The 22,690-nt window shown below is 39.9% G+C and overlaps 2 protein-coding genes across 11 annotated transcripts; one reads left to right on the plus strand and one right to left on the minus strand.

Annotated features, from left to right (window-relative positions):
- The first annotated feature begins 1,044 nt into the window (after positions 1 to 1,044).
- On the plus strand, positions 1,045 to 17,217 carry col9a3 (collagen, type IX, alpha 3). The gene is made up of 32 exons (XM_071476762.1): positions 1,045 to 1,354; positions 2,243 to 2,311; positions 3,594 to 3,629; positions 4,331 to 4,402; positions 4,594 to 4,647; positions 6,690 to 6,725; positions 7,123 to 7,146; positions 7,295 to 7,348; positions 7,999 to 8,052; positions 8,199 to 8,240; positions 8,346 to 8,402; positions 8,550 to 8,603; positions 8,756 to 8,809; positions 8,983 to 9,036; positions 9,162 to 9,215; positions 9,339 to 9,392; positions 9,478 to 9,531; positions 9,616 to 9,669; positions 9,782 to 9,835; positions 10,127 to 10,171; positions 10,268 to 10,321; positions 10,463 to 10,516; positions 11,280 to 11,333; positions 11,425 to 11,496; positions 12,291 to 12,326; positions 12,574 to 12,618; positions 13,118 to 13,150; positions 14,369 to 14,515; positions 14,651 to 14,705; positions 14,801 to 14,983; positions 15,564 to 15,641; positions 16,034 to 17,217. The coding sequence occupies exons 1-32, from the start codon at positions 1,289 to 1,291 to the stop codon at positions 16,216 to 16,218; spliced, it is 2,037 nt and encodes a 678-aa protein (XP_071332863.1). The 5' UTR covers positions 1,045 to 1,288; the 3' UTR covers positions 16,219 to 17,217.
- Positions 17,218 to 17,830: 613 nt separating this feature from the next.
- LOC139620830 (transcription factor-like 5 protein) lies at positions 17,831 to 22,195 on the minus strand. 10 transcript variants are annotated; one of them, XM_071476768.1, is made up of 8 exons: positions 22,002 to 22,179; positions 21,868 to 21,896; positions 20,802 to 21,387; positions 20,545 to 20,701; positions 20,280 to 20,442; positions 19,978 to 20,164; positions 18,431 to 18,572; positions 17,831 to 17,970 (listed from the first exon to the last, which is right to left on the minus strand). In XM_071476768.1, exons 3-8 carry the CDS (start codon positions 21,377 to 21,379, stop codon positions 17,845 to 17,847), a joined length of 1,353 nt encoding a protein of 450 aa, XP_071332869.1. In that variant the 5' UTR covers positions 21,380 to 21,387; positions 21,868 to 21,896; positions 22,002 to 22,179; the 3' UTR covers positions 17,831 to 17,844. The 10 variants fall into 10 exon arrangements, with proteins under 10 accessions (XP_071332869.1, XP_071332874.1, XP_071332864.1 ...); XM_071476773.1 differs by having other exon boundaries at positions 20,802 to 21,262; positions 22,002 to 22,178; XM_071476763.1 differs by having other exon boundaries at positions 21,847 to 21,896; positions 22,002 to 22,178.
- Positions 22,196 to 22,690: the final 495 nt, after the last annotated feature.

The following is a 22,690-nucleotide window of genomic DNA, read 5'->3' on the forward strand; positions in this document are numbered from 1 at the left end:
TGAATTTATGTATTTCAACTCAATTTATTTTACTTAATTTCACATAATTTATTTTTATTGATTACATTTAATTTAGTTTAAATTAAATGATTTAACTTTGGTACATATACTATGTGAATCTGGACAAACTGTAAACTGCAATTTGACTATTTGGCAGATGCATACAACCGCAAGACTAATTCTAGTTAATCTCAATATTTGTATTTGTCACAGTGTGATGATGTGCTTCGTCTGGGGTAGTGTTGAAACAAAGTCAAATGACAAAGTATTTGTTAACTATTTTGATAAGGAGAATTAAAATGTGACTTTTTAGAGCACAAATACCAAACATTTGATAATTGTTAGTTGCAGCTCTTGTTGGACAGATCAGGGATCAATAAAAGCATCCATAGGAAACCTGAAATGCAGCCATATGTTTCATCCATCCCACTCCACACTGCTGCAAAAAATGTTTCTTGTTTAAATGGTTCTACATACTGTTATGGTGCTTTCAAGAACCCCTAAAATACATTGTCAGATTAGACTGGAAAAGCCAGTGAGGTCTTGAATACAGGTCCTTTTCTGATTCAGAATTCATTCTGATTTAAAAAAAAAACCTATTTTACATATCAAGACCAGTTTTATTTAACGTGAGTAATATGAATGAAAACAGTTCTACCTGGTATTGTATATTATGTAGGGCACCATCTGCAGCTCTCTGAAAAAAACCCTGATGATGCCATAGTGATGTTGTCAGGGTTATCTCAACTTGGGCTTGAAAATGTTACACTAAAAGGAGATTTAATTAAAATATGCTGTTGAGTTGCATTTTGGGAAATGTAGGAGTCTTTAGAGTTTCAGTTCTTGCACTACATTGCAGCACCAAAGAGCCCCTAAAAATCTCAACATTTTCTACCTCGCAGACATGGAGGATCTGTGTTTTAGGTCATCTTGTATTTGGCCAAATGACCAACCCCTGCATATTTTTTTTTTTTTTTAAACATTTTTAGCTCAGCCCACTTTCTTGCTGCCCGAAACAGTTTGGACTCCTCTTACTGCCTCCCTCACCAGTCCCACTCCTCCTCGCCCCCCTCATCCCTGTGCACAGCGCGCTAGATTGAGTTCAGCCCCTTCGGCTGGAGGCTCGGGTTTATCTGGGACCAAAGAGGAAGCCATTCAGGAGCTGTGCGCCGCGAAGAGAAGGAGGGCTCCGTTGCGGACGCTGGGGGGGAGTGAGAGAGGCTCGGGAACCGGGGATTTTTAACTTTTTTCCACATAAACTCGGGTTTGTGAGGGCGAGCGGGGAGCCATGGCGGTGTTCTCTGCTCTGTGGGTGCTCTTGCTGTGCCAGCTTTTGACATCATCCTCAGCCCAGGTAAGGCTTCCCAAGCGCCGCACCGGTCTGCTCCTTGAGGCGCCCGCAGCGCCTCTCTTTGCAGGTGGCGCACAACTCGCAGTCCTAACTTTTCACAGTCAGTTCATGCGACCTGCGGCTCCACCTGCTGATAATAAGGACCGTCTCTTGCGTTGACGATGGTGCCGATGGTAACAGCTGCTTTAGGCCTTACCTGCATCCTCTTTACCCAAAAACCTGGTGCTTTCTTAGCTGTACTGTTAAATACAGTGTATTATTCTTGCGCAATTACCAGTTGATTGAACCTGGCTGGTATTTTTGCCTCCCCGGCTCTGTGGGCGCATCTGTGCGCTGTCATTTCAGTCTAATTGCCCGCAGGTGGCTGTGCTTTTCGCACTGGCTGATGAAGTCGGGGTTATGTTTTCCCTGAACCTGTGGAATGCGCGGATTGGAGATCAGTGCCACAGCGCACAATGCCATCTCTGTTCACTCAGGCTCCATGACTGAGCCGCACGCCGGAGCTCGTTTAGACAGCTCTCAGTAAAATGAGTTTAATTTTGTTTAAATGAGCCGTGAACTGCTGATTTCTTTATGTTTTTGGAGAAATCTCGTCCTGTTGTGTGAAAAGCGCTGATAATTGCGTCGTTGTTTTCATGTTGTGTTGCAGCTGTATTTGAGTAACGTATGTCTAATTACATCTTTATAATTAGACTGGATTATTAAATTAAGATGATATTGTCCTGTGTTACTCATTTTCACTGTCAAAAATGACAAAAAATACTTTCTGTCACTTTCTGTTTCATCTGGTAGCTGCACATTTCTCATTGAGGTCGCTGCATCAAAGGAAGTGTGGATGCTTAAAAGTTACATAGGGAGAAATGCAGGATTTTGATGACTTTTGTGTTGCAGAGGCCTGGCCCCAGAGGAGCTTCTGGGCCACCAGGACCCCCAGGACCACCGGGAAGGGATGGCACTGATGTGAGTTGACCAGGCTCCAAGAGGTTCTTACCATTCAGCTAATGTGCCTCCTTTCTTTTGCCTATTTAAGATTTAGTTGTCAGCCCTGACTCCTGCAGTGAGTGGATAAGGGAAATGTGAGCTTCTCACTTTGCTTTTTTGTAAGAAATGAACTGATTTCTTTTCTTCCTCAATGGGATTGTCAAGTTACAGATCAAAAAAATTAGAAAAGTATTGTTTAAATTTGTGCCACAGACACGACAGTGAACTACACAACGTTCACTGGACAGCTCAGTGGCTTCTTCAGGATGTATTTCAGAATCAAATTCCAATTCAGTTACCTTTGGTGGAAAGTGTTTTCTTTGTGCATAAATGAGGCTAAAATGTGTCTAGATGTTAGTTTTTATCATACTGACTCCTCCCAGAGCCCCACCTACAAATATTAAATCATAATCAGGGAGGCAGGGTTTTGGCTTCACGACTAAATGGACTTCTGAGAGTGAAAAGGTACTGAAAAACTGTCTGTTTAATTATCCATTACATTATATTCATAATATGGATGGCCTGTATTTATCCTTTAGTTGGTAACATTAACTCATAGCATGTATAATGTCAGTCAGGATCTCCATCATTGTATCTTGTCAATAAATGTGGACATTCCACTGAAATTTAAGCCCCCAGATTCTTTACTGAAGAAGATGCTATGTTAGAAATATGGGTAAAAATGATGCAATGACACTCACTTCATTTCCACTAGTTAGAAGAGGAAATTGGATTAAGGGCAAGCCAACTAAAAAGAACAACTTTGGTAACATGGTAACACACTTTGGAAACCCCTTTTAATTTTTTACTTCCTTTAATATTTTATTATGTCTTTGACTTTTGTCAAACTTTTCTGCTAAATGAAAAAAAAATAAATAAATGTTGTATTTCCATGTCAGAAAATCTCTGTGTTTTTTTTAGGTGTTGATATTTTTGTGAGTCCAGTAAGGTTTAGGCACACAGAGGGCCCATTCATACATTCCCTAACCCTGTGAGACCATCTAGAGTTTCACCTCGCACCTCCTCCCTGCACCTTCAGCCCCCCCTGTTCAAACCAAACTGAGGCTTTTATCATGTGACCCGTCAGTGCTGGGTCGGTTTAGAGGTGTTTGTTCTTCCCTGGTCACTGCAGAAGCTAAACATTATATTCTATACACTGATGCTGCAGACCAGAGACTCACTGCTGGAGCCTCTTTAATATTCCTGTTGTTATTACACTAAGTTATTGATACATTTTAATGTATTTGTTCTTAATTAACAGGGGAAACCTGGACCTCCTGGACTGACAGGGAAAGCAGTAAGTATTCCAACAAGTCAAGCCAATTTTATTTAGGGACTGTATAAAAGTTGATGGGATGGTAAAGGTGACTGATGACAGGACCTCCAAAGGGTTATTCATATTTTCTTTGAAAGTATTGCTAAAACAAATGCAAAATCCTTTCCACAGTATGTCAGAATAATAATGTGTTAAACTGGTACAATTTGTTCAATCATGTACCCTAATTTCAACCTTAAAATCTTAATACGACTCCTAATGTTTGCCACTAATATTCACATTGATAGAACCCTGATACAGAGACAAAACATATGGCAAAGTGCATCTTTATGAACCGTGGCTGAAAAAGAAAGTTTTGTTTGATGTTACTGCTAATGTAACTGACACTATATTGCAAAGGAGGGCTAAAACAAATGATACATTTAGTATAAGAAAGACCTTTGCTTGCTCTCCCAAAAAGCCAGACTACTCAAACTTGAGACAAAAGAAAAATCAAAATACCCTTCCCCTTTTCTGACCTCCTTAATAATTTTTACACAGTCCCTTATATTGCCCAAAATCAAAGGGCTTCTCAATCTGTACAGCATATTAGACCCTTTATTCTTAGACTCTTGATTTGGGTAAGGAATGACCTCCAGATAAAATGCTTTAACACTGTCAATAAAAGAAAAATAATAAAAGAAAGCAGAAGTGCACTATTTCATAAATTTCTGTCTGTGTAGGGTCCCAAAGGGAAAGCAGGAATACCAGGATCACCAGGAAAACCAGGCCTGCCAGGACTTCCAGGGGTGGATGTAAGTGTCCAATAAACACACACACATGCACACACAGATAATTACACACTAAGATCAACAAACAGCCTCTGTCTTTGTCAAGGGATATCAGATATCAATTCCCAAACCCAGTGAAGTTTCTGGAATTATTATTGACACAGTCCAAAATAACAACACTGATGTTCAGCTGAACGATGTGCTTTGTTTTTCAGGGTCTGACAGGTCCTGATGGTCCTGCTGGGAAGGATGGACCCAGAGGGGAAGCTGTAAGTGTGTTTTAGTCTTGTGATCATTATGCTGAGGATCCACTTAAAGATGCACAAATTGAGTTTTATGACCTCTGTACTTCAAACTGCCCCTCATTAATCAGAAGTCAAACACTCACAAAACACATGAACAAACATGTATGCAAACTCATCCATGCTGATTTGGTTGCTGCGGCTAGTATTTCCCCTGTCTGCCTGGATTTGTCAAGCCGGCTCAGCCTCTTGGTGGGAATAATTTTAATGAGGGATCAGAATCGGATTTATTTTTGCTGCTTCCCTAATCCGGCCCGGAATGCACACTATTTCCCACCAACCTGTGAGGCTGTCAGGGATGATGATCTATTGCCGTGATGCTGAGGGGAAACAGGTGTTATCCTCTGAGAGACACAAGAGAAGACAGAATCACAACACACGTGACACCAAACTACTTCTGTATTTGATGATTAAACAGCAAAACTTTTATTTCCCACATTAAATATAAGAAATGAGGGAATGAATATTTAGGGACCTCCACTGTAAGGCTGCAAAGTCACTGTCAGGACAGATAAACGCCCCCAGCGATTCAACTAATTAGCCAACCTAATGAGGAAGTTTGCGTCAACTGATGTCCCTAATTACTCAGATTACTACAGTGTTATGGCTGGCTCATAGAGCTGAGGAGCTGTGCAAAGACAAACAGGATCAGGCTGGAGGAGTCTGAGACAAAGAATGAGCCAATGTACGCCAATATACAGTAGTCAGCTGACAAAAATGGCAACTGTTCATTTTTACAACACAATCCAGATGTTTCTATCATAATTTAGATATATGATGTTAATATTGTATTCAAAGGTAATTTTCTGTGTTTACTTGACTAATTGTGTGCCAGTATAGCCTTCTGTCTCATTTGCACACTGAGGAATGCAGCAAGTGTAACATTGCTGTGTCTTCTGCCCTCTCACCTCTCAGACAACACAAATACAGCTGTGAGGGGCAAACAAAGAGTTGCAGAAGAAGGAGGAGAAACGATGGCAGTGCGGTTAGAAAGGAAGGAAGAAGGGACACCGCAATTTAATAATTTATACGTGGAACAAGTTTGTAGGGGTAATTTATTTTACTGCCAGCAGTAATAGATCAGGCATGTAAACAATCTCAAGTTAGTGAAGGAAAAAGGAAGACTTAGAAAACAAATGTCTTATTATGTGTCCTCCATAATTAGCAATGCCAAGTATATAAATGATTCTCTGTACAGAAACCCACACAACACATGCAATCAGGGTAATTGATTTGGAGAAATTATCATATTAATCGCAGTAATTACCAAGATGCAGACATTTTCTCCTCTCAGTGTCTTTAACAATTAGTTACGATTCAAAGCATTTGTGACTCTCAATGACAGCACAACGAAAGAAAAGGTCTTGTATGAATTATTACATATCAGTATCCTTTTCTTTTTTTATGTTTTTGTGGCATTACATCATTAATTACACATCCATTCATTAATCTATCTGTCAGTCATTCATCATGCTCAACAATGCCTTGCATACCAAGTGTATTGTCAACCCCGACTGCATTATAATTATAGATGTTTTAACCAATTTGAAGGTATTTATAAAGTGTAAAATACAGCCATATATAGCAACAAAGCTCCCTGTCTCTTATTGTGCCTAGCTGAAATGTGACCACACAAATTCACACACAAAACAAAAATAACTAAAAAGAGTTAGATTAAAGGTGACCCCCATTAGTAGTCACACTTGTGGTAAGTGCACTGGTTCTATGTACTGCCTGCAAAATAAACAAGGACAGAGCTGTTCATTTTTGTGCAAACTTGAAAGTAATTTGTAATTGTCTACAACATATCAGATAACAAGACTTTCATACCCTCTCCATCTTGGAGTACACTAAATGCCGCCCTTTTTTTCTTTCTAAATTACCATTCCCAAATATCACTCAACTATGCACACAAAAAATTCTGTTCAGAGGGTTCTATGTAGGATTCGTGTGCACTGTTTGATGAGCTCTGAAAGGTTGATTGTGGCATTTTGCTTTGCTCTCTTTAGGGTGAAGCCGGACCTCCTGGGCCACCTGGACCTCCTGTAAGTACATCACACAGGTCCACAACAGTTACTTCATTTATGTATCCATCTCACTTTGACTATCAAAAAGCATCAATAGCCTAAAAAGACTCATTCCTTGAGGCTTTATATACCATCTCTTAACTACAGTTGCCTGTATTTCAGACTGGACTAAATCCTTTCAGAAAGTCAACTTCTGTAATGTCAACTGATGATAACTGAGCTCAAAGCAAACATAAAGATAATGAGGCAGCATCACATGTTCGTGGACTGCAAAAGTCTGTGTTCACCTCACAGCAACGACCAGCAACAAAGTGGATTTGATGCAGTATTACATCACGTGGTGGATATTGATGTGAGAAAATCTAATCATCCCCTTGTGTTTGTGACTTAATTTGCCTTCCTGTGTCTTCCGTAGGGCAGAGGGAGACCAGGAGCTGCAGTGAGTACACAGCACTGCCTTTCTATGCCATTCTTATGTGCAGAAAGATGGAGAGAGTGTATGCTTGTACATGTTACAGTACTGTATGTGTGCTACATATACGTATGTTCTCTGATGTCGACACACATCCAGTGTCTTTTGTTTCCAGGGACTACCTGGAACCAATGGGTTGCCAGGCGGAGTCGGACCTCAGGGTCCAGTGGTGAGTATCTCTGATCTCCCCAGTTAGACTTCCTGTTATCCTTATTAAGAAGTTTTATTCACTGATTCAGAATGAGGTTCTTGTTATCTATTCAGTTTTATTCTATCTTTGTTTCAGTACCCACTTAGCGACAGAAAACTGTTAACTTATCATCCAGTTAATTTACTAGGTGAACAGTGAATTGCACCAAAACTCCTACAAAATCCTCTGTAGCAGAAACAGTAATATCTCATACGGAAAGATATCCATTAATCTTTTGTGGTATGGTCTTAAATTTCTATGTGTTGTACCAAGAGACTGGAGAATAGGAATAACCACTGCAAAGGAAGGACACTTCAGTATGTGGACAGGCCTATTGTTTACAGTTTTGTCAGCAGCAGCGTGAAGATATGTTATTGTCAGGATAAGATCATCACTTTAGTCTTCCCAGAGATTTATGAAGAAATTTATAAAAATGATCAACCAGCAGAGGCCAAGACGTCCAAAAACACTGCATGGTTATAGCATGTCTTTCAAACTTCACAGTCCTAGTTCCTAGGCTTAACTCAGGTAAACTGTAGTCTATGGAGATACAGCAAGTGTCATCAGTTCCTTTAGACTGAGGTGCTGAAGATGCGACCAATCGTGCTGCTCTTGTATCCATTTCTCAGGGCGCTGAGGGTCTTCCAGGACTTCCCGGACCTCCTGGCCCTGATGGCCCACCAGTAAGTCATCATTATATAATTCATAACTGGTGCTCCTGGTGCACCAAAGTCATATTTTTTTCCACTGCCACCTAGTGGATCTCTTGTTGAATGTCTGTGAATTCACAAAAGCGCTGTGCACTGTCATGTCTGTCTCCCTCTCTCAGGGTCTTCCTGGTACTCTTCATGATCTTAACGGTGACCTTCTGGTAAGATTTCAATCATGCACCCTGTGAAAGCAGCGTAATGACAGTGAACTGAATCTGTGTCCTCTGCATACAGAGTCCTCAGTGTTTTTTCTCTGTCCTCTGCAGTGTCCAGCAATCTGTCCCCCTGGTCCCCCTGGTCCTCCTGGGATGCCAGGATTCAAGGTTGATATAGTTGCTGTCATGGTTCTTTTTTTGTCCCTGGGAAAATATAAACCTCATGTCACCCTGCACTCTCACAATACACAGTACATTTCCTCCTACGCGCACACTCATGTGTGTCCTCACCAGTGTGTGTTTTTGCTCATGTAGGGTCACACAGGACATAAAGGAGACAAGGGAGAACCTGGAAAACATGGAGAGAAAGTGAGTTTATTATGTGACATACATATTATGGTCCTCTGTCTCAGTGGCTGATAAGGTTACATAAGGATGGACTTGACAAATAAAATATTGATTTTGTTCAGTACAGCTGCTCAAGTTTCTGTGATTTGTTGTGTGTCTTGTTCTTTCTCTAGGGTGACACTGGTCCACCTGGCCCACCAGGTATTCCCGGCACTGTGGGTCTGCAGGTAAGTAACAATGTCATATTACTGAAGTTATTGTTGCTATTACTTTTTACTTGTTGGGCACTCATAAACATAATATTTAATACAAGATATCTAAACAGCATTTGGGGAATTATGAGATATTCTGGGTGAGTTCTGATGTTTGAAAGTGTCCTCACAATGCTCTTATGTTTCAGGGCCCACGTGGTCTAAGAGGTTTACAGGGCCCGATGGGACCTGTAGGAGACAGAGTAAGCAACTTTTATAACATGAACTTTCCTCCCTTCTTGACGTTCTTATCACTCTCAATGCAGACATTTAAATTTGTGTTCAAACATGTATACTTCATTTGACTTCATACTCTGTTTGTCTCCAGGGCCTTCCTGGTTTCAGAGGCAAGCCTGGCATCGCCGGCATCATTGGAAAGACAGTGAGTCTCTCCTTGTTTGTAACACACTTTGAATGAAAACAGTGTTTGATGGTAGTGCACAGCTAGAATAGACGGCTGGTCCCATCAATGAATAGCTGTGTGTGTTTCATCTGATGTCTCCAGGGTGATGCTGGAGAAAAAGGACCACAGGGATTTAAAGGACCCAAAGGAGAAATGGTAAGCAGAAGACTTTGAGTTGTGACTATCGGTTTCACAAGTATATATAAGTAAACAAATGACACCCTAATGTGTCTTTCAACAGGGTAAAATTGGTCCCAAAGGAGCTCCAGGGGGAGCAGGACCCAAAGGGGAGCCTGTAAGTGCATATCTGAAAAATATTCCATTTTTCCTAAACAGCGCCACTCAGAACAATGTTATTCATATTTGATGTCTTCCTCAGGGTATTCCTGGCAGAGATGGCAAAGATGGTACACCAGGATTAGATGGCGAGAAGGTAAGATGCATCTTTTATTCTTGTATGAGGTTTCGCTTAACTTAGTTGTGAGTCCACTGCTATGACAAACCTGATGTCACAGTCACAGTCACAGTGTTGTTTGTGTTGACAGGGTGATGCCGGACGCCATGGAGTAGTTGGAGAGAAAGGACCAAATGGCCTTCCTGTAAGTATTGTGAAGTAGACTTAGGTGTTTTCTGTCTAATTGATAATAAAAGACTTGAGTTGAACGTATTTTATCTCATCTTGATTCTAAGTCTTGTTATACCCTCTCAGTACAATTGATTTTCTCATAGTCAGTCCTAGTCACTGTTTGTGACTTGTGAAGAAGGTGTGTTTAAGTCCTGAGTAGGTAAACCAAATTAGAATGATTATGAAAATATTGTAAGAGGATAGTCTTGAATATGCCCTCTGCCTTAAAACTGATAAGAAGTTCATTGTGTATTTTCTGTTCCAGGGTCTACAAGGAAAGGCTGGTGCAAAGGGATCTAAAGGAGAAGTTGTGAGTATTACAACCAAATAGAAGCAGACTTCAGCCTTAAAGCTAAAATTAGCACCATGGAGGACAACTCTTATCTTCTGTCTCCTTTCACACCAGGGTGATCCAGGGAAGCCTGGAGAGACAGGGCCCTCTGGAGAGCCAGGTATTCCTGTATGTATCTGATGGGCTTTTGGGGGATATTACTGGGTTACAGCTTCTCTGACATTTACCCACATGAAACTTTAACAATGTTGAGTCAGGTTTCTAAACTTTCCTGACTTGTCTACAACATCTTTCCTCTACTGCCTTCAGGGTGAGATCGGCATCCCAGGAGAGAGGGGGATAGCAGGACCCAGAGGAGTGGCTGTGAGTTAATGGTCATGCTATAAGCTAATGTATTTAATGTATCTAATCAAATTGCTGTGCTGCATGTATGGCTATAAAAGCTTCAAAAGCATCTATTACAGGACATTTAAAAATAATCTTTGCCCCATTTACGAGACAAATTATGAGACTTTCCGCTGCGTAGATGGCCATCTGTTACCTTTAACCAGTTTACAGAATTTAGATTCAGTCTCTAATATACAGCTCTAATAACCAGTGTGGATATTTGAATGCATCATGACTGAAAAAAAGGAATTAATATAAAACACTCATCTTAAAAGACCACAATGCATAGCAGCATACAGAATGAAAATGAGAAGAAACCAGAATAGCAGGATAATAAACCACTGCCTTTCAGAGTTAATGATAATCTGCTACAAAGGCACTAAGAGTATTGCTGCTGATTCAGTGGCTCGCTGAGGTGCAGTTAGAAGAAATGGAGGGCCAGTGATGAGAGCGGATTTTCATAAAGGAGGAATTCATAAACAGAGAGGTCTTTGTTTCTCACATCAGCCCCTTCAGTGATGAAAAAGGATAAAACATCATAGGAATTAACATACTTCAACAAAACACTCTGCGCTGCATAATAAATCATACCTCACAAGGCCATCACGTCCACGTAGTCTTTTTTTTTTCTCTCAAATCTCCACAAGAGAAAAAACCTCTTGTCCAACAGTGACATGTCATTAACAACCAGTGGTATTTGAGTTTCGTAGGAGGATATCACAGTGTCTGTTTCCAACAGGGAGGTATTGGACCATTGGGCAACCCTGGACCCCAGGGAGTGAAAGGCTTTCAGGTCAGCTGCATGAAATCACTAATCATCATCAATTTTTTATAAAAAGTGCGATCATTTTGAGTTAACTTACTATTTGTTTCATGTGCTGCAGGGGGTAAAAGGAGCCTTGGGGGATCCAGGTCTACCAGGTCCAACAGGTATCCGTGGAGAGTTTGGTGAAAGGGTGAGTTTGATGTGTATGATAACAGGAAATGTATCCCAGGGTTTAATGTCACCCAGTGTAATCTGTGAGATAGCACAGGGCTGCAACTAATTCATTTTCTTATAATAATAAAAATACATGTTTCTCTATCATTGATGATTAATCTACCAGTTACTTTCTCAATTAATTAATTAATTAACCATTCAGTCTATAAAATGTCAGCAAATAGCAAAAATCTATTCTTATGTTTGAAAATATCTTGTAATGTCCAACCAACAGTCCAAAACCCAAAAATAATAGAGAAAAAAAGAAAATATTCAAACTTGAGAAGCTGGGACCAGAAAATGAATCAATAGTTTAAAAAGGTGCAGGGTTTCTGTTGAACACCTAATTGAATAATCGTTCCAGGTCTAAGACATCATGTAAATAAACAATAACAAAAACCTCAATTAAGGACCACTCCTGAAGATTCAAACATAAAGCTTTGACAAATATGTCTGCACAGACACAGCAGAGATATGTAACTGTCCAGCTGTCTTCATGGGAGGGCACTGTATGTCAATAACCAGGTTGTCCCTCTTCAGTCAGTGGGCTAAACTCAAACTGCAGCCAGGAGAGAGCTCAAACACAAAGTTCCTCCTGTTCAGAATCTGACGTTAGAACAAAGCCAGTCTTTATACCAGTCCTGGTCCCCCTCAAACAGCCCACCTCACTTCCCTTCATCCCCCCTTCCCTCACCCACAGCCGGCCTTCCACAAACGTCTCTACATGGCTCTCATTTATTCTCTTTCTCTCTCCTTCTTCAACTCCTATAGGGTCCAGTTGGAGCTTCGGGAGCTAAAGGAGACATGGTAAATATCTCTGAGTCCAAGTTCAAGCAGCTCGAGCTTAAATATGACCTCCACTGAATGACTGGCGATAGTCTTCACCCATCAGTTTGAATTATTATCTTGGATGCTGTGACATGTGTTTCATAAATAAGAAAAAAAAACTGCCTGTTTGTTTATCTTAGTGCCGACACTGAAACTGTTTTACCAGCTTAACAGAGAATTATAGAATAGTTATAATTAATTATGTGATCTTCTGCTGTCTCTTTAGGGTGTGGCAGGAAGTGATGGTTTACCAGGAGAGAACGGAGAACCTGTAAGTTTTGTCTTTCACATGCATTTTATTTTATATTCTCAGTCAGAATCCAAACACAGCGCATCAGCAGTAATCAGCTGTAAAGTTGATTATGCACTCTGCTGTCTGACTGCTGACCAGCAGCAGAAGGAGAGAACTTGTTATACCTACAGTTTTTTAAAGTCTTTACACTGGTTGTCACTCCGTTTTCATTATGATTTTAAAATTCTTTGACATGTTTATAGAGCACTTCATGGTCTTGCACCAGTCTGTTTGGCACAAGTCGTTTAGTGATTCTGATGTGCAGGATAAAAACTGTTGAGGCAGCTTTTAGCTTTTATGGCACAGCCTGCCTGAGGATCTGAGACCAGCTGAAAGTGCTGATGTCTTTTGATTAGAATGCTTTACAGCCATCGATTAAATCTTATTTAATCGTTCACTTTAGAAGTTTGATTCATTTATGATTGATTGTATGCCATGTCATATTCTGTGATGTGACAATTTATATCTTTTTTTTCAGGGTCCCTTTGGGCCAGTTGGACAAAAAGGAGAGGTGAGCTGCATGTTTTCTTTCATTTACGTGTTTTGTATTTTACTATTGTCCTCTCACACGTCTGCAGTGTTTCATAGTTTATCATGAACCTGTTCCATCCAAACCTGTTTTCTACCAATATTAGATAAGTGTTTCCCACCTTTTTTTTTTTTTTTACTTTGAGCTAACAATTTTAACCATTTATCCATTACTCTTAGATAACTATTACATTACCTTTAGCAAACTATTTTAATGGTTCATCTATTTCTTGAGCTGTTTTACCGCTTTTATATTACTTTATGCTAATCATTTCATGTTTATCCATTATTTTAAACATTTATAAATTACTTCAAACTAATTATTTCAGATTTTTATATATTACTTTAAGATAAATATGTTTACCATTTTTCCATTAGCTCTTTATCTTAACAATGTATCTGTTATTTTTAAGTGTTTATCCATCATTTTTAGCAAACAGTTTGAACTTCTCTGCTCGTTTTCACACACATAAAATATAGTGTTCAGGTGCTATAACTGACCCAATATGAGCATTTTTTTCTTATTTCATTTGTAATTTCCATTTCTTCAAATTAGTTGAGCTACTCCACAATCTCTCCATGTAGCCCCAGGCAAGAGCAGAAACACCCCCAGCGGTACAGGTACCCCTGGCTGGGAATCGCTGCAGTACCAGATGTCGGTCTATGAGCACAAACACAGTTAGATGTTGTGTGTGGGTGTAATTAGCAGCACAAGTTTGTTCCAGACTCCCTCTGTCTCTGCTCCCTCACTGAACATTAAAAACTGGTGACTTGCTCTGAGCTGTTGCCCACTTGTCAGAGTCATTGCACATGATTCAGCCTCACATTCCAGGTTTAATAGGATTAATTGGAAATAGGTATTGCTGCTTTAGCTTTATTGGCCTGTTTGCTGCTATCGTCACGAGGGAGAGACGAGTCACATTAAGCTGCAGCACAATTTATGCAACTAGAGACATGGTAATGATGAGGCTCACTCTCTTAGTCTCATTTACTGTTTGCTGTTGGAGTAATTATCAAACCACAAGCCATCATATGAATCCGCCCCCACATTGACTCAACAGACCCAGTTTGCTCCTTGGTTGGTGTTTAGTCAATGATCAGATCAGAGGCTTATGGATGTTTTAGCTCTAGTCTGAAATTGATTTTTAAATTTTTGCAAAATATAATGAGTTATTTAACGGACAATTCTTGTTGATTATAGGCTGGGAAACGGGGTGAACTGGGACCTAAGGGTGTCACAGGCCCACAGGGAGAACTTGGTGCAAGGGGGCCTCCAGGAAAACAAGGGCTAATGGGCTTCCAGGGGGAACAAGGATTGCCTGGAATTACAGGAAAGACAGGTGTACCTGTGAGTGTTTTTTTTTTTTTTTTTTTAAATCTGTATAAAACTGTAAAAAGCTTTTGACTGGTGGAAGCATATTAAATGTTGATATTTTCTAATAAGGTGCATGAATGAGGTTACACTTTTAAAATGTCTCCTCAGGGTAAACTGGCAAGTGAGCAGCACATCAGAGAGCTGTGTGGCTCAATGATTGATGGTGAGAGATTTTAATTTCCCTTTGTTCATCATCCAATCCAGTGTTGAATAAAAGGGAAGCTGGAAATTCACCTTCTCGTGTTTTCTATCACGCAGATCAGATTGCACAGCTGGCCGCTAACCTTCGAAGACCCCTGGCCCCTGGAATGGTGGGCCGCCCAGGCCGTGCTGGGTCTCCAGGAAAGCCAGGAGTTGCTGGCTCTATTGGGCATCCAGGTGCTCGTGGACCACCAGGGTACAGAGGCCTACCAGGAGAACTTGGGGACCCTGGTCCCAGAGGTATGAAAAATAAAATCAAGTTCGACATCACACCAAATCTAATCAGGGGGCATAAAGGTAGGGGGGTGGAGAGGGCAGTGTTTGAGAACTCAATCTATGATATAAATGCTTGTTTATGAGTTTTCCTTCAACAACCAACACACCACACCAACCCAGTTCATGTCATTAGAAGATCAGACAACAGAGTCCACTCTTATGAATAAATTCAGTCCCAATAATCCCAATAATCATTTATCATTTTGCATAATAATCATGAAAGCCAACGCCGGCATCATAAAGAGAATTGTTGGTGCTGAACCTCCTAAGATGGTGTCCTGCTTCTTCTTCTTGCATCGTTGCTTTTTTGCCAAATATTGGATAACTTCACCTTTAACCTCAAATAGTTATTTAAATGAAAGTATATGAAACATATTCACAGGAAATGTCTTTGGTGAAACTGATGACAACTCAGACATCTGAAATGTGACAACAGACCTCAATCAGACATGGCCTTTTTTTTTAAAGGGTCCCCACCCAAAAAGCTCAAACATCTTTCAAACATCTACTCTCAACCACTGATAAAATTTTGTTTTTACAACAGGTGATGTTGGTGAGCCAGGCGATAAGGGACCCATCGGCAAAGCCATTGATGGGCCTCGTGGAGACCAAGGACACCAAGGTATGTGGCCTCATATAGCACACTCTAATAAGATCTACCATGCTGTACAAATAGACCTTAGTCATGGCAGACATTTTGACTTGCAAATACAGATGTAACTAATAAGACTGATAAAGGCTGCATTCCATTTAGGTGTGCCACTTCCAGGAGAGGCAGGCACATGAATAGTTTACTTGCACAAATGGGAGCCATCAAGAATTTATTTTGATCACACCTGTGACAATGTGAAAATGTCCTGTGTGTAAAGGGTCTATTGTGGTATAATTTATACTATTAACATTAACCTCAAACTGGCATCACAGCTTTTCTGATTTTCCTTTAACTGGCTTGAATTTGATGCCAAACTGTCAGATCCATTGTGCAAATAAGACTAACTAAAATACTTCCCACAGGTCCTCCAGGAGTACCTGGTATTGTGAAAGATGGGCGTGATGGATCTCCAGGAGATCCAGGTGAGCCTGGAGAGCCAGGCAGGGTAGGTAGGACTGGGCACCGGGGACCTCCTGGAATCTGTGATACATCAGCCTGCCAGGGAGCATCAGTCGCTGGGAAATCCTCCAACCCCAAAAACCATTAAACATGACTTCCTGCAACATGACACCATCCACCCCAACAAGGAAGGGTGAACAGTGGGGTAAGGAAGGAATTAAAGAAGAGAGTGATCACAAAATGTCCTCTTTATTTAAATACATGTATCACAAGATGGGAAGAGTAACATCAACAGATGTGATATTTTGAGAGGAATAGAGGAACATCCAAGGAGTGACATGAATACCAGAGCAACTGAGAGACAAAAACATCAAGATGACATCCAAAAATAAAGTGGACAGAGGCACAGAAGAGTGCAAGAGAACAACCGCATTGCTCTAAATACTATCACATAACAAGACTTGACTTACAAACAGCTGGAAAATGAATGATGAGTCCTTTGTGTATAAAAACTTTGTACATGTTGTTTCCATGCCCCCATTACTTTGGTTAACATCCATCTGGCAGATGACAATCTAAAAACAACAGTGACTGTCTCTGAAGTGAATGTGCATGTATCTTGGCCCATTAGTGCAAATTACAGGTGTTACCTCGGCATACAAGCTTACAGTGTAAAATATGGAAATAATTGCCAGAGGCAAAAAGCCTCTGTCAACGAGCTGTGTATGTGTTGTAAAAGGAATAAAAAACAAATACCCAGGTGCCCAGACATTGTGTAGATTAATACAAAAAAAATTTAAACATTTGATAGTCTTTTTTTACAGCTTGTTTTTTTTAAATTTTTTTTAAATTTTTTATTACATGTGAAGCTGATTCTCTAGATTTGAGAATCAAAAACGAAATAAAACTTGTGGATGCATAAATCAGACATTGTAAAATAAGTAAAAGGATTTTAGGAGCAAAGTAAAAAATTAATTTTTTTTCAATCTGCAATGACCACATCCACTATGTACTACCGGTGCTGTAACTATTAAATATACATGACTTTAAATACTATTTATTATTTGTGGGTGACTGTTGTATGTACAGTAAGATGCTACAGCGACATGTTGTAAGAAAGAACAAATAAAGCCACTTTTCAGTAAAACATTACTCTTTTCTACATATCAAATGAACAGTCTTTACTTCAGAGTAATATGCTTAACACCGTGAAAGTTAAGTAACCCCATTAATTCACAAGGCAGCGACACTCATTTCCATGCAAAATATGTGATAAGAGACTAAATGTATGTGGACACAAAAACTGAACTGAACTGAAGTTTAACCAATAAAAAAAATACTCAAACAAAATTTTAATCAGGCGTAAAAACGATGCAGATATAATTAAGATGAGCTCAACCAATGATAGCTAAGAGCTGAAATCTACTCAATTAGAACACTATCTTATGTTTGTCAAAGGGAAACAGTGCCACCTGTTGACAACTTTTTTTTAACCACTGCTGGCTCTCAAGAGTGTGGGTTTCAGAAGTAGAAGAGTTGGCATGGCAATTCAAACACCAGCCTGGGAATTCAAACCACGTTTGAGCATCACATGGTCTGGGACTGAGAACCTTCTACTTTCTAAATCACTGTAATGTAGTCAGAAGCAGAGCTCCTTTGTCATTTAAAATGTAACAACACAGCCAGACAACCTCAGCTAATGTAACAGGTAAATGTACTGAAATATCTGGCTGATTTATTAGATAAAATAGTGAGGATTTGGGGGGGTTGGGTGTCACTGTTCTACCGCAAGAGGAGTGCTCAGTGTCTCGTCCATCTCTCCATGGAGTGGGTCCTGACCTGAAGAAGGGCTGGATTTCAGAAAGATACCTTTCTCATTGGTGAATGCCGTCTGAAACTCCTGAAAAGAAGGACAATATTAGATTATTGTGATTAATGACAGAATTGTATCAGTAATGTTTCAGCCTATGTAGCCTGCCCCTCCCTTTTATTCCAGGTGGTGGTGGTGCTGCACACTGTTAGCATAATGTGGTTGAATATATGAGGGCTTGTTTTAATTTGCTGCCATGAATTTTTCAGTATGTAAATCAATTGAAAACTACTAGATAATCCATCACAGTAAAATAATAAAGTTTATTTGATTTTATTCTGCAAAACTAAGAGGAATTTGATTTGAACTCTCTAAACAACAGAAGTCATATGAAGTCTGCTGCAGTACTATAACTCAGCAAGAGGAAATGTAATAAAGCCCTCATCTTCCAGCCCCTGGTTTTAAGTCTCAGTCTTTAGTCACAGGCTAATCAAGCGAAAATCTTTTTCATCAATCAATGTTTCATCTCGACGACTCCACACAAACGTACCTCTTTGAAGGTGTCTCCATACGTTTTATTGATGTACCTGAGGAAGGCAGTGGTCCACTGCAGCGTGGTGACTTTGTCTGTATCTGAGTCACAGAAAGGCACCAGCACGTTCAGCTCGTCACAGCACAAACGAATCCTCCTCCTGCACAGCAGCACAGGTAATAGAGATGTTTTTCATCAGTGTGCCTCTAACTTTACAGACCTAAAGTCTCATGTCTCATCAGCTTATGTAACACATAATCTATGGCTGCAACTAACACTTATTTTCACTATCATATAAAAAATCAGAAAACAGTGACAAATGCAGGACACACAATCTCAGAGCCTTGTTTTGTTTTGTTTTGTCCGACCAAACTATAAATATTCAATTCACTACCATGTCACCAAGAAAAGTGGGGAATTCTCACATTTGAGAACTTGGATTAAGCAAATGTTTGGAATTTTTTTTGTTTTTTTGAAAAAAATATTGTGGGGGATTAAGTTGGTACTTTCTATTTCAAAAGCAAAGAGCCCCAAAGATCAGGAACAAAGACTTGTGCTGTGTCTAAGTTATGCACCAGGACTGCAACTAATGATTATTTTTATCATCAATTATTCTGCCAAATCTTAAGTCCAAGTTCATGACTTCAAATAGTTTGTTTTGTCCAATCAATATTCCAACACAGAAACACAATCGATTTACTATCACATAAGACAAAGAAATGCTGATAATCCACGTACATGAGAAGTTGAAACTAGGCAATGATTGGCTGGAGCCAATCCCATCTGACACTGGGCAAAGCTGGGATACACCCTGGACAGGACACCAGTCTATCACAGTACCCGGAGGGAACCCACACAGACACAGGGAGAATGTGCAAACTCCACACAGAAAGGCCCCAAATATTTGCAAAATATAATCAATATGATTTTTAAATAATGCAACACTCCATTTGTGAGTAATGGTGAACAATTATAGTGTCCAAAATCTTAATACATTCTATAGACTAAACCAGCGGTTCCCCAATTTTTTCCTGTTTACAAAATCATATCTTTCCATCACTTCTCTGTTATTTCTGACAGCTGTGGACCTGAATGTTGCATTAACTGAGAGATCACCAGTCTTACAGCAGCTGCCATGTACCTGCATATTTAAGATTCATTCTCCCCTTTTGAGTTAATGTGAATGTTGCCTCGGTTTTTTATGTGACGAAAAGCTCTTAAATATGTACAGTAAAAAATGGAAATAAATGTCGCAGCACTCTTAGTTGACATCAAGCAACAACTTTGGAAACTCCTGGACTAAACTATTGAGTGTTGTTTGTAGTGAGAAAGTAGTGAGAAAACAAGAGAATAATTTTGGACACAGTCTGTGGTGATGGCTGAGCTAAGCATGCACACATAAAAATCAACAAAATATTACACTCCCAAAGTAATATGCAAGTCCAGAAAGAAGCCCAAAGTGTGACTAAAAAGAAAATGAATATTTACAGAGTATTTCATCAGACCATGTCACACATTGTGGAGGTTGTTGAGAAACTTCATGTTTTTTTGTAATGGATGCTCACCTGCGTTCCCTCTCCTTACTGTTGTGTCTTTCCCTCCGCTGGCTATGTGACATACAAGACTGAGCTCTTTTCCTGGTGCTGCTCCCTGACTCTCCAGCTGACTCTGAGGCACCCTTTGCAGCCTTGATGAGTTGAGAGCTACGGGCACTACCACACTTCCTGGAAGCAGCAGGTGTCACCTCATCATCTATGAAAAAATACGAGTGTGTGAGATTTAGTTAGATAAAAACATTTGCATGTATTTGCAGTGTAGTATGGTAGACAACAGCAAAATAACCACAGTTTTTGAAAATAGAACTTACCATTACTTTCTGTGTTCACTAACTTCTCTTCTTTTGGGTTGCTGCTACTAGTATAGTGAGCTTTGATAACCCTCTCCGGGCAAACATTAAATGAAAGACTCTTGGGGATGATTAAACCCTGGTGCTTGTTAGGTTCAACCATATGAGGAATATGGCCAAATACCTGAGATAGATTAAAACAGGAAAAAAAATTAAACAATGAATTCTGTTATAAAGTTTTGATAATAAAAAACATATTAACATATTAAGATTTCTTTTACCACACCTGAGCACACATGTTGGTGACAGGATTGAATACACCCCCTACATATGGGCTGGAAACCTCAAAAGGATTTACTCTGTCAGCTTTCATCCACTTCTGCATTTGTGGATGTAAGACTGCCTCATGAGCCTCTGCAGATTGCTGGAGTATTGTCAACAAACTGAAACAAAACAACAAAGATTTTGTGAATTCCATAAGAATGAGCAAATCAGCATTATATTTACTAATAAATAGCAGTTAAGTATAATGGTGGAGCCTACTTGCTGAGAACTGCTGAGTGAATATCCTTCTGTCTTGGGGTGTCAGCAGACACGGTGTTAAACCTCTTCTCCAAACAGACTCTAGCAGCTGATCTGGACTGCTTCAGTGTGGATGTCCTGCTGCCGGCAGGCGGTTCACTCGGATTGTTTTCACCTCTGATTCTGGCCAGCACAAAACCTGGGACCTCTCCGTAAGAAGCTGGCGTCTTTTCTCCTGGCATCACCACACAGTGTTCATCAGTCGAAGTTGACAGGTCAATAGCTTGAGAGGTTGTGAAGGGAGAAATCACTGTGGATCCGGAGCCGTCTTTAACCATCACTGTAGCAGGGTGACCTCTGACATCTGTCCCGTCTTGAGGCCCAGTTTGTGCCTCCACATGTGCCTGGATAAGGTGCTGAAGGTGTGTGTATTCAACCTCTGTCATCTCCATCAGACCAAGTTCAGTTCCCAACATCTGCCCCTGATCATGTGACAAACATCCACCTTGGCTCAAAATCAGCCCAACAGAGTCACAGGTGTGCTCTCTGGATGAAGGTGATACATGGACGGTTTTACAAGCAGAGGAAAAGGCTGACATCGCTGACTCTAAAAAAATGGACAGAGATCGAGTACAATTTTTTTTAACCTTTTTTACATTTCCACTAGAAAAGCCCATAAAATTCACCTAGACCTCAGCTAACTGCTGTCCTGCCCTGGAGGCCGACTCACCCATAATATATCTAGCATAAATTACTCTTAACCAAACTAACACTAATGGTGCTAACATATATATATATAAAAAAAACATACATAACTCCGAGATAATTAATAAAGAATTATAAAATGAAAAAAGAAGCTAACTCGTGAATTTACGTTAGCGAAAGAGAAAAGTTAAGCTAGCACATTTGAGTAGACGTTGAGATAAGTTTGCTAACCAGCTCTCCACCTTAATATTAGTATAAACCCGTTAATATTTCCACTAGTCTGTTATTAAGTCGTCCATTTTATACAGACTGGATTCTAACCAAGGTGAAATTACTATTTATTTGTTCATTATTGCTTTACCTTTCTGTCAGGTCGACTTACTTCACTGCCGGCTGTTAGCTCCACGGCCGCTGTGGGGACAGACGTTAGTGTCCAGACGTTAGTGTCGTCGTCAGACTTTGGCAGATTGTTTAAAATGTGTAATATTTAATACTGAAAATAGAGTCTTACAATACCCGAAATGCTATAAACAACATCTGTAAAGACAGCGGTGGAAGTAAGCACATTTACTGAAGTGCTTTCACCGAAGCATAAGTAAAGAGGCGTGTTTCTCAGTTCATAATGGAGGTGGGAGAAATACTCAGCTAAAGTATTAGCAAGCTATCAAAATATACTCAGAGTACCGAAAGTAAAAGTACTCCAAGGTGCAGCGTAAACGAAACCATCTAAGTAGTTTTCAAAAAGGGGACGTCTGAATTAAAAACTCAGCAAGAGCCCACAACCACACGTTTTCTTTTTAAACGTTTTAATCTTTAATAGTGTGTTTAATTTCATTTATTTCAAAGTCAAAATTAGTCAAAAGTAGAATATTCCCCTCTGAAATGTAGAGGAGAAAACATAAAAAAAGTAACATAATGCAGAAATACTACAGTTAAGTACAAGTACCTCAAGCTTACTGAGATACAGAGCTTGAGTAAATATACTTATTTACATTTCGCTAGTGCAATAATTAAAACAGAATTAATATCAACTTTTAAAACACTGGAGATGGGATTGAACTGCATACTGTCGCCCCCCTTTGGTAAAACATGAGCTCTGCAGGTGGAAGATTATGGACAACATGGCCTCAAGCTGACCCAGTCCTCTTCAGCTTCATCAGCTTAGATATTTTCCCCAAGGACTTTGTTTTGCTGTGTTTTGCTAT

This window comes from Trachinotus anak, unplaced genomic scaffold (assembly GCF_046630095.1).
Source record: "Trachinotus anak isolate AG129_WGS33_773 ecotype Australia unplaced genomic scaffold, CSIRO_AGI_Tana_v1 ptg000004l, whole genome shotgun sequence".
Lineage (NCBI taxonomy): Eukaryota > Metazoa > Chordata > Actinopteri > Carangiformes > Carangidae > Trachinotus > Trachinotus anak.

What these genes read in the sequence shown, in the direction of transcription:
- col9a3 (XM_071476762.1), top strand. Translation starts at nt 1,289, where the DNA reads ATGGCGGTGTTCTCTGCTCTGTGGGTGCTCTTGCTGTGCCAGCTTTTG. An exon ending in CAGGACTTCCAGGGGTGGAT is followed by an intron (nt 4,403 to 4,593) that starts GTAAGTGTCCAA and finishes TTTGTTTTTCAG; the next exon opens with GGTCTGACAGGTCCTGATGG. An exon ending in CAGGACCCAAAGGGGAGCCT is followed by an intron (nt 9,532 to 9,615) that starts GTAAGTGCATAT and finishes TGTCTTCCTCAG; the next exon opens with GGTATTCCTGGCAGAGATGG.
- LOC139620830 (XM_071476768.1), bottom strand. Translation starts at nt 21,379, where the DNA reads ATGTCAGCCTTTTCCTCTGCTTGTAAAACCGTCCATGTATCACCTTCA. An exon ending in CACTCAGCAGTTCTCAGCAA is followed by an intron (nt 20,702 to 20,801) that starts GTAGGCTCCACC and finishes GTTTTGTTTCAG; the next exon opens with TTTGTTGACAATACTCCAGC. An exon ending in ATGGAGACACCTTCAAAGAG is followed by an intron (nt 17,971 to 18,430) that starts GTACGTTTGTGT and finishes CCTTCTTTTCAG; the next exon opens with GAGTTTCAGACGGCATTCAC.